The 11,426-nt window shown below is 40.1% G+C and overlaps 1 protein-coding gene across 1 annotated transcript; it reads right to left on the bottom strand.

The window, feature by feature from the left end:
* Nucleotides 1–6,108: 6,108 nt before the first annotated feature.
* Nucleotides 6,109–6,513, bottom strand: LOC308240166 (trafficking protein particle complex subunit 6B-like; the record flags this gene model as incomplete). Its single annotated transcript, XM_080653097.1, has 1 exon — nt 6,109–6,513. One exon carries the CDS (start codon nt 6,511–6,513, stop codon nt 6,109–6,111), a length of 405 nt encoding a protein of 134 aa, XP_080509223.1.
* Nucleotides 6,514–11,426: the final 4,913 nt, after the last annotated feature.

Here is an 11,426-nt window from a genome sequence, read left to right as displayed (position 1 = left end):
TGTCTATTATTCATAAAAGTGGAAATGTTGAGCAAGAAATTAGATTGAGCCTGGAATTCATGGAAGAGATCAAGGCTGGGGGTTTATTTTTAACAAATATCCATGTGGAGGTAGTATTTTATTTTATTATTATTATTAAATATACTAGTGGCCTGGTGCATGAAATTTGTGCACATTAAAAGGAGATTAATTAGAGGAAATAATTTAATATTGCTGTTTGCCCTTTCTCTATAATAGAAGTGTCAGTGATGAAAGAAAATTAATAAAATGTATATGAAAATCTTCTTCCTGTCAGAGTCTGGGGCATGCATAGGGAACCAGAGTCAAGTCCAGGGGGTCACGGCCTGAGGTCCCCTGTCTAGCCCCGCCAGGCATGGGGCACAGCCTCAGGTCTCCCAGCCTAGCGCCGGGGTGGGAGAGCACTGCCTTAGGTCCCCCAGCCTGGGCTGGGGCGGGGGGGGGGGGTGCGCCTTGAGGTCCCTGTCAAGCCCCGCGGGTGGGGAGCGCTGCCTGAGGTCCCCCCTCAAGCCCCGCATGGCAGGGGGCATGGCCTCAGGTCTCCCAGCCCAGCACCGGGGCAGGGTCATGTCCTGAGGACCCCTGTCAAGCCCTGCCAGGAGGAGGGCACAGCCTCAGGTCCCCTGCCCCGGCCCAGCGACATGCAACCTCAGGTCCTTGCTGATTGCTCATTAAGGCTCATTACGGGAACTGGGCCTCCACTGTGGGCACAGCCATCTTGTATTATGGGATCCCCACCTCCACTGTGGGTGCAGCCATCTTGTGTTACAGGATCCTCTCCTCTGCTGTGAGCACAGCCATCTTGTTATGGTGTGGTGGTCAATTTGCATATTCCCTCTTTATTAGATAGGATTTTTATTGATTATAGAGACAGAGGAAGGGAGAGAGAGAAACACTGATGACAGAGAGAAACATGGATCACTGCCTCCCATATATCCCCTCCAACTGGGGATTGAGTGCACAACATAGGCATGTGCCCTGACCAGCAATCGAACCAGTGACCTCTCAGTGCATGGGACTATGCTCAACCAACTGAGCCACACTGGCCAAGACTAGAGATAGCATTTTAAAGCAATGAGCCTGAAAGAGATCACCCGAGACATGAGTATAAACAGAATAGAATGGAATAGAATAGTCTCAGTATTTAGACTTGGAAAACTACAATGTTTAAAAATCTAGAAGATGAAATAGATGAAACAAAAGGGATCAAGAAGAAACAACCAAGCCCTGGTCAGTATGCTCACTGGGTTGGGCTTGTTCCCATGTATCAAAAGGTTGTCGGTTCAGCCCTAACTGGTTTGGCTCAGTGGATAGAGCATTGGCCTGCAAACTGAAGGGTCCCAGGTTCGATTCCAGCCAAGGGCATGTACCTTGGTTGCGGGCACATACCCAGTGGGGGGTGTGCAGGAGGCAGCTGATCGATGTTTCTCTCTCATTGATGTTTCTAACTCTCTATCCCTCTCTGTAAAAATCAATAAAATATTTAAAAAATAAATAAATAAATAATAAATAAATAAATAAAAGGTTGCTGATTCAATTCCCAGTTTCCCGGTCAGGGCTCATGCCCGGTTTGTGGGCCCGATGCCCAGTGGGGGTGTATACAGGAGGCAGTGATCGATGTTTCTCTCTGTCATCAATGTTTCTCTCTCTCCCTCTCCTTTCCTCTCTCTCTAAAAATCAATAAAAATATTTTAAAATACTGCCATTTGCAGCAACATGGATGGATCTTGAGAATGTCAAGCTAAAGTGAAGTCAGACAGAAAAAGTCAAGAACCATATTATTTCACTTACAAATGAAAGCAACAAATGAACAAAGTAGAAAAACATAAAGTCACAGACAAGGGTATAATGGTTACCAGAGAGAAGCGGCTGGAGGAGGTGGATGTAGTAAAGGCTAAAGGAGTCAAAGAAGATGATTTGACTTTAGGTGATGGGCATTCGATGCAATATACAGATGATGTATTAACCAATGTCACCCCAATAAATTTAATTTAGAATGTAAAAAACATAAATTTAAAAAAAGAAGAAACAGCCAAGAAAGTTGATAGAGAGTAAAGAATGGTCTCCCTGAAGCCATGTGAAGAAAATAAATCTTCATATGAATACTATTATGGACCAGGGACAATGGGTACAGATAACTATTATAAACTTTTACTAATATTAAAAAAATTGAAGTTCCCCAGGATATACCGTCCTGTGGGAGCAAAGTCAATCAAGATAATATTAGTACATGAATTGTATTAGCTTGCTGCCTTTATCTTCTGATGCTAGTCCTCTAGCTCCCTGTAGATTTGAATAACAAGGGCTGTGCTGTATTCAAAAACCCTATTTCCCTTTGCAAACTATTTCTGTTAGTGAGTTATGTTCATTGTGCCTTCCTATTTATTTTTAAAGAAAAATTATTTTGTGAAGCCCTTTTGTTACAGAGAACCAGAATAAATCAAGCAATGCTCAGAGAGTTTAGAGTTACACTTAATTCACTGAGGTGGGCTCAGAGAAAATGAATTCAAATTCTAAGCAAGGCTACAAGCAGAACTTCCCTTTTAATTAAAGAGCCAGCCCTATGTGTGCTTAGTGGTTATCTCATTGCTGGCCTTGAAAACAACACAGTTATATCCAATTAAAAAATATATCTGGCATGGCATTGAGAGTATGGGCATATCTAGTCTCTAGCCAACAAGGTCAGACAGCTAAGTTTATCTTCCTTATTATTAAAGCAGGCTAAAGCAGGCTAAAGCAGGCTGGGAAGCAAAGTTATTATTTTTTTTTAGAATAAGAGTCTGTCTAAAAAAATAGCAGAGAATTCCAAACAATAGTTTTACAAAATAGGGGTTAGCCTTCTCACTTTTATTCTTTGATCCAAATAGGTTTTAGTTTGGTTGATCCTTAGATTTGCTTGACATGTCCAGATATGTTTGAACCTCAGCAATGGACACATCTGGAGTTGTTTTTTCAGAAGACTCCCCAGTAAATAGACTTCAGTCCAGCCTGTCTCAGCAGTTCATCAGAACATGTCCCAGCATGTCTGAATCCCTACCTGTTTATTTCTGGCTATACATGTTATGATATGAATTACATTTTCTGCCAAGGTATGTACAAAATGCAACAGAAAAAAATTCTCTAAAAAACAGGACAGAGAAACTAAATTTGCCTGGGGAAGAATGGGGAAAGCTGGAAAATTGTGCAATGGGAAAGATTTCACAGAAAAACTCTGAAGTTAAAGTGGATCTTCAAAGATATGTGTGAGTTTTTCAAATGAAGTTAAGAAGCAAAAAAGGCATGGGATACATGAATAATATCATGGAGGAATGAAAATGCATGATATGTTCAAGAGTAAGCAAATAGCCTTATTCCTAGAGGACAAAGTTGATTTATGTAATGAAAATAGAAAAATTGGTCTATTCAGATTGTGAAAATAATCTTACATTATACTAAGAGGTTCCAATATTATTCTATAGGTAATGGGGGCATTGAAGTTATTTTATTATTATTTTTAGAGAGATAGGAAGAGAGAGGGAGAATTGCATTATTGAATCTCTATTTTAGAAAAAAAATAACTGATTATTGTGTAAATGTCAGGAAGAGAGATGAAAACTATCGGAACAGTTGAATAAGAGAAAATTAAGAACTAAATAAAGAGAACAGCAACTGAATAGAGAAAGCACAAGTGTGATCAAGAGTCTTGGAAGTAGAGTTGATAAGATTTAATGACTAATGGCATGTAATGAGCGGGGAAAAAGTAGATATAATTTTTTGTTGATTCTGAGGTTCCAGTGTTGATGACTGTGTAGATAGTGATGCAACAGGAAATAAGCAGATACAGCCTGGCAGTGTGCCTATAAGCATCGACCTATGAACCAGGAGGTCATGGTTTGATTCTGGTCAGGGCACATGCCTGGGTTGTGGGCTCGATCTCCAGGAGGGGGTGGGTAGGAGGCAATGGATCAATGAGTCCCTTTCATCACTGATGTTTTTATCTCTATCTCCCTCTTCCTTCTTCTCTGAAATCAATAAAAATATATTTTTTAATTGTAGAAACAGTAGATTCAGTTTTGAATCAGTTAACTTTAATGTATCTATACTACATTCAAGTATAGGTCTTCAAAAGACAATTAAAAATATGAACTTGAACCAAAGGAGTGAAGCATAACCTTTAAACACCAATTTGGGACTAATCAACATAAAGTTAATTGAAGTTATAGGCATGATTGAGTCACCTGGGGAGAAAGAAGATAACTAAAATTTGTTAATTCATTAAACAAATTCTTAACAAAGAAGTACTAACAAAGAGTTACCTAACAAAGAGGAATGTGAGGACCTGAGAACAAAATTGCGAGAAAAGATACACAAGTCTCTGTTCCTATTAAACTGAAGCTGTATTGCAATCTTGTGTGGGGAGACAGACGTCAAACAATGAATTACAATTTTGGCAAATGCCTGTGAAGGAACTAAACATGGCCCTTAAAAAACCCTATAGCAGAAGAACCAGAAATAGTTTGTAGAGGTTGAAGGTAGTCAAGGGAAAATTCCTAAAAAAATAACTTTTGGAGTTTGAAGAAATAGTAGAAGTGAACCAAGCAAAATGAAACCAGGGTTAGATGGGGGAATTCCAGGGAGAGAAAAAGTTTTTTCAAAGTCCCAGAGGGCAGAGGAATGTAGAACTTTGTAGAATTGAAGGAAGACCAATGTGATTAGAATACAGAGAGCAGGTGTGTTTCTTTTCTTGAGTCATGAGAGATTGGATGAACAGAAAACCTCCTATTATTAAATATCTAGTAATGCTGGATAAAATATAACAAGCATTCTTTTATGTGCATATCAGAACTTGCAGTAAACAAAATTATTGGTGGCCTTCAAAGTATGATTTATAAAAATGTTATAAACATAATTCTCATGTAAATGCAAAGTGAGGACGTGTCCCTGATTTATTTAATTAATTAACAAGGGAATGAGCTGGATGGTAAAACTGGGTTAAAGCCCTAACCGGTTTGTCTCAGTGGACAGAGCATCAGCCTGCGAACTGAATGATCCCAGGTTCAATTCCAGTCAAGGGCATGTACCTTGGTTGCAGGCACATCCCCAGTAGCGGGTGTGCAGGAGGCAGGTGATCGATGTTTCTCTCTCATCGATGTTTCTAACTCTCTATGCCTCTCCCTTCCTCTCTGTAAAAAAAAAAATCAGTAAAATATATATTTTTTTAAAAAGATGGGTTAAAGAAGAATTAGAGGGATAGGGGTTTTAGAGTCCATTAAGAAAGGCGTAAAATTGCACACAGAATTGGTTAATGTCCTATAAGGCAATAAGACCATAATCTTTAGGGTTATTAAAAAATTGTTAGGCGCCGAAACCGGTTTGGCTCAATGGATAGAGCATCGGCCTGCGGACTGAAGGGTCCCGGGTTCGATTCTGGTCAAGGGCATGTACCTTGGTTGCGGGCACATCCCCAGTAGGAGGTGTGCAGGAGGCAGCTGATCGATGTTTCTAGCTCTCTATCCCTCTCCCTTCCTCTCTGTAAAAAATCAATAAAATATATTTTTTAAAAAAAATTGTTAGGCCCTGGCTAGGTAGCTCAGTTGATTAGAACACCATCCCCATACAACAAGATTGTGGGTTCCATCCCCAATCAGGGCACATATAAGAATCAACCAATGGATACATGAATGTTTGGAACAACAAATAGATGTTTGCCTCTCTCCCTTCCTCTCTCTCTAAAAAAAAAAAAATCAATAGTTTTTTAAAAATTTTTACCTGATAGGAATCATTTGCACATCTAATGGACAAAACCCAACAAGTTAATATGTAACTTCTCAGAATCTGGGCCCTGACAAATAGTAATATTATATCAAACTAAGGACCTTCTCTTAAAGAATTAAATATTCCTTGGATGGGCCCTAGACAATGCTCCAGTATGACAATGAATGAAAAATAAAAAGCTGTTTTATCACATAATTTTTACATTTTTGAGATTTCTTTTTTTCTATAAAAACTTCCCCCCAAGAAAATAATAGAAAACTCAAAACAAGATTACTAAACACAAATTCCATGAGGGAAGGGACTTTGTTTCATTTATGGCTATATCTCCAGTTCCTGTCATAGTGTTTGGTATAAGCCACCTCTGATTAAGCCACATGTGAATGCTAAATACTTAGATACATGTTCTAAGTACTGTTTTCCTGCTGACATCAGGGTAAGCAGACAAAATTTGTTGTCCTGAAGTGCATAGATGACCTGGTGATTTGTCCTTAGATTATTGAACTGTTTCTTGAATACTGTAGTCCAGACATCTTTACAGATGGACTTCATGATATGTAACTCATCCTTGAATTTTGCAGTATCATTTGCAAATCTTTCTATCAATCCTTGTCCCACTTGAAACCCCTTGGTTTCCAGCTTAGTAATACAGCATCCATTTTCCACTTCTCCCTGCTCTGTTGACTTGTACACTCCTGACACCATCTCCTTAGGAAGAAGCAAAAGCAATGCTTCCTCCGCCATTTCCTGTTTATGCTTCCAAGCTCTGGTCTTGGGCTCCGTTTGGTTCGGGCTCCTGGGTCCTGGCTAGTGCCTGAGCGATTTGGACTGCACAGGCTCCTCCTTAGTCCTCACTTGGTCCCTTGAAGTTACGAGAACCAGCTAGGAGGTTCAGCTGAGATGATGGAATAAACTAAGATGGTAATGGCAAAAATAGAGAAAAAAAATTGATATTTAGGAAGTATAATTGGCAGGATTTGATAGTGGATTACATATAAAAATGAAAAGGAGAGAGGACTCAAGAATAGCTTTCAATTTTCTGGCTTGTAAAACTAGATAAAAGCGATTAACATTTTTCTGAGTTAAAAAAATCTTAAAGATCAGGTTTGTGGAAGTGGGATGGAGATCATGAGTTTATTAGTTTTTAACATAAGGAGTGTGAGGTGTCTTTGAGACTCTGGGGTCACCATAATGCAAAAAGTAGGTTGAAAAATAGAAGACAGTAAAGGTGACAAAGAAAAATCATAGAGGATGGAGGAAAACTAGCAGAACATGATGACAAGAAACCCAAGCGAGAAGAGTTACATGAAAGTTTCAAATACAATATAAAGGCAAAGGAGGATGTGCACTGAAAATACTGCATTTGATTTAGCAAGTAGCAAGCCATTTATGATCTTAATAAAGACCACTGGCTCCCATGTAAAATAAAGCCTCATCAGAATTAATAAAAATAAGACAGTTGCTTTAGAGTGAAATACCATGGTAGGGATGTCATTTTACTAAATTCATGGTAGGGACAATATAAACTAAGCATTGCCATGTTTTAAACATTAATACTACTAGAAAAAGACTTGGATACTACTAGTGATTCCCAAAGTAGTATATCCTATATAATAAAAGGCTAATATGCAAATCAACCAAATGGAGGAATGACCAGTCGCTATGATGCACACTGACCACCAGGGGGCAGATGCTTAACACAGGAGCTGCCCCCTGGTGGTCAGTGCACTCCCACAGGAGGAGCACCACTCAGCCAGAAGCCGGGCTCATAGCTGGTGAGTGCAGTAGTGGCAGCAAGAGCCTCTCCCACCTCCTTGGCAGCGCTAAGGATGTCCGACTGTCAGCTTATGCTTGCTCCCTGTGGGGACATCTCCCAAGGGCTCCCGGATTGCAAGAGAGCACAGTCTGAACTGAGGGGACCCCTCCCCCCGAGTGCACCAATTTTGTGCACTGGGCCTCTATATATATCTGGAAATCTGTTTGATTGATAGATTATTTACTGCACTGCATACATAGGGATTAAAAACGATCACAAACAGGGGCAAGCAGAGAAAAGCTCCTTAAGAAACTACACATAGCAGGCTGACAGCTCTGGTGGGGGAGGGGTGTTGGGATTGAGCAGAAAGAAAAAAAAGAGAAAGAACTTATGGATATGGACAGTAGTGGGAGGGAGTAAAGGGGTGGGTGGAGAGTATAGGGGGCATAAATGAAAATTTAATTAAATAAATTTTATTTTAAAAATTAACTACCCTATAGTATAATAAAGAGCTATTATGCTAATTAGACCGAACAGCAGAATGACCATCTGGACGGCCTTCCAGATGACCTTCCAGATGACTGGATGAAGCTGAGGCTGTGAGGGCCGAGGCAGCCAGAGCTGTGAGGGCCAAGGCAGCTGGGGCTGCGAGGGCCAAGTCCCTTGCACGAATTTCATGCATTGGGCCTCTAATATATAATAAGATCCAACTAAAGGAAAATCTTTTCACTATGAAATGAGAACAAAATAATGACTAGCTAACATTCAGTTGTTAATTCATTTAACACATACTTAACTACTGGTCATTTACTGAGTAAGTTATGGGGACACAGAGTAGAACGTGTTTAGGGAGATAAGGGAGAGAATTGTGAATAGGTTGTGGTCACAGATTATATTCCAAATTTGGTCTTTAAAAAAGATGATAGTCTAATAGTTTCTGTTTTAGAATCTGTTAAATATGTCTATTTAAATAGTCTTGCTCAGGTAGCATCACCAAAAGATCTTAGCATCAAAATGACTATGTTAAAATGCTCACATTAAAATGGCTACATTATATTGTGTTGTTATATTATGTATCCTAATGGGGTATAAATTCCACTAAATAATATGTCATTTGATTACATAGGGCCTTAAAAGACAGGTAGAAGAGTTTGGATTTAATAATTTAGGCAAGAAATGATTGCAGGTTCTGAGTACAGGAAAGGCATGATATACATTGCACTTAAGAAAAAATCATCCGGGTAAATTCTAATAGTGTCAATAGATGCATTAGGCTGTCATAGCTGGATGACACTAGCTATTAGAAATATCCAACTAACTCCCTTACTTAGATTCTAGGCTCTCCAAGATTTCTCATTCTTATAATTTGACTTCCCGTATAAATTTGCCTATGGGGATAGAGTGTACTGCTCGGTGAATACATATACCTGGATAGTTACTAGTTATCTATCTTACTATAAATTAATAAGTTGAATATCCTGTATATATCTTGTGTATATACGGTGTGGGCAAAAGTAAGATTACAGCTATGAGTACACAAAACAGTTTATTCTTGCATTATTATGTATTAATTATTGTATTATTTTCCACATGAACAACTGTAATCCTACTTTTGCTCACACCGTATATATTTTTATATATGCATACTTACATACATACTAGAGGCCTGTTGCACAAAGATTCATGCAAGAATAGGCCTTCCTTCCCCTGGCTTTGCTCCCGGCCACCCGGGAGCCTGCAAGTCCCCACTCCCGGGCCTCCCGGGAGCTGCCAAGTCCCCACTCCTGGGCGGAGCACTGCTCCTGTAGCTCCCTTCACTCCTCCCTCCCCCTCATAGCAGGTGTCTCGCCCTGCCCAGCAGCTCGGCGCCTGCATATGCAAATTAACCCGCCATCTTTGTCAGGTTAATTTGCATACTCACTCCTGATTGGCTGTGGGCGTAGTGGAGGTACGGTCAATTTACATGTTTGTCTATTATTAGGTAAGATATATATATAAGAAATATTACCTTAGCAGCAATAGCTAGATTGAAACCTTATCTTCAAATTACAAGGAAAGTAAAAAGGGCATTTTCATCATGAATATTAAAATAACCTGAACTGCAAAGGTTTATAAAGGAATTAGAAGAATTAGACTTAGAAATGTGAGCTCTTTTAAATGCTCTTGCAAGCAACCAATATAACACAACTTTCCATGCAGGACCCAAACTTTTTACCTTGGTACCCTTTGCTCACGTTCCACTGAAATAGTTCTTCTACTCCTCTCTACACCTCCCACCAGTCCCTGATCAATTTCTGGTTATTTTTTTCATACTAGAGGCTCTGTGCATGGAATTCATGCACGGGTAGGGTCCCTAGGCCTGGCCAGCAATCAGGGCCGATCGGGGCCTCCTGGCTCTGGCCAGGGCCTTCTTTCATTCCGTGCCGCCCCCTGGTGGTCAGGGCATGTCATAGCGAGTGGTTGAACTCTGTCAGTCAAACTACTGAGGGGACAATTTGCATATTAGCCTTTTATTATATAGGATTACTCTTTTTGAAAAACCAGTTTAGATGCTATGGGCAACAATAAGCTTTTCCCAAATCCTCTGAGTCAGAATGACTTTCTCTCTTTGTTCCCATAATTAGAACACTTAGCACCTTTGCCCATGTTATAGTTTCTGATTGTGCATGTTTCTGTCTCGGGAGAATATTAGCTTCTTAACAGTAGAACCTATAATTTGCCCAGACTAGGTTTATGGTAAATTTGTACTGAATTTAATTATTAAAACAATGCTGTCAAATGGAAATGATGTTGGAAATGTTTTATATCTGTGTTGTCCAGTATGTGGTAGACACTAGCTACATATGGCTATCGAACGCTTGAAATGGAGCTAGCATGATTGAAGCAGTGAAATTTTAATTTTATTTAACATTAATTTAAATTTAAAATAGCCACATGGTTACAGTATTGGACAGCACAGACTATGACCATGAAGCCATTTAGCAGGTGCAGGATTCTGTCAGTTCTGTGAAATCCTCTAATGTCAAGTAGAGTCTAAACAGTAAGTTGTTTGGTAGTTTTTTGTTGTGTTTTGTTTTTTTCCTTTTCCTGGCTGGTTTTATGCTGTGCAGAGAGACCTTTTGTCAACCAAATGGGCAGTCTATATTAAGCAATATTTGAAGAATAGCAACAAAAGAAGAAGCTCTAAACCTTAACTCCAAACATATTGGCATTTTATGGAGGAAAGTATAATCTAAAGACATTAGAACATTTAAAACTTTAAAAATAACTATCTCAAAGAGAAACCAAGATGGCAGCATAGGTAAACACCTAAACTGCTGCCTCACACAACGATATCAAAACGACAACTAAAAGATAAAACCGACACCATCCAGGACCACAAGAAAGCTGGCTGAGTGGAAATTCTACAACTAGAAGAAAAGAGGAAAGCACATTGAGACTCAGAGGAGCTGCAAAAGGCTGAGGTACGGAGACTCGCACGTGGAGAGGACTGATGGCTAAATGCACAGGAGGCTGAGTGCGCGGCTGGCTTTCTAAAGTGGGAGGGAGACTGAAGCTCCTGACTGCACTGAACTCCAGTTCCGGGCAAGTTTCTGGGAACCCCGACTCATTTGGGGAGAAACTGGACTGTCTGGCAGCGGGCGAAACTCGAGGGCGGCTTTCTCTCAGAGGTGCTTGCAGTGATTACCGAGGGACACTGAAACCCAGGGGCCTCATAGGGCAGGGCTGACGGGAAGCCAAGGCTGTCTGCTCTGCCCTGAAACTCTGCTCCATCCAAGCTGAGCACAGAGGCTTTTGCAATTTTGCAAGTCTTGTCTCATAAGAGTGTCTCCAGCACAGAAGTTCTCCCAGCATAGACACAGCTGATCCTCACAGCCAATTGGCCTGGAGGTCAATTCCT

This window comes from Plecotus auritus, assembly GCF_963455305.1.
Source record: "Plecotus auritus genome assembly, chromosome: X".
NCBI lineage: Eukaryota > Metazoa > Chordata > Mammalia > Chiroptera > Vespertilionidae > Plecotus > Plecotus auritus.
Note: the sequence above shows the minus strand (reverse complement) of the source record. Positions and strands in the feature narration are given on the sequence as shown.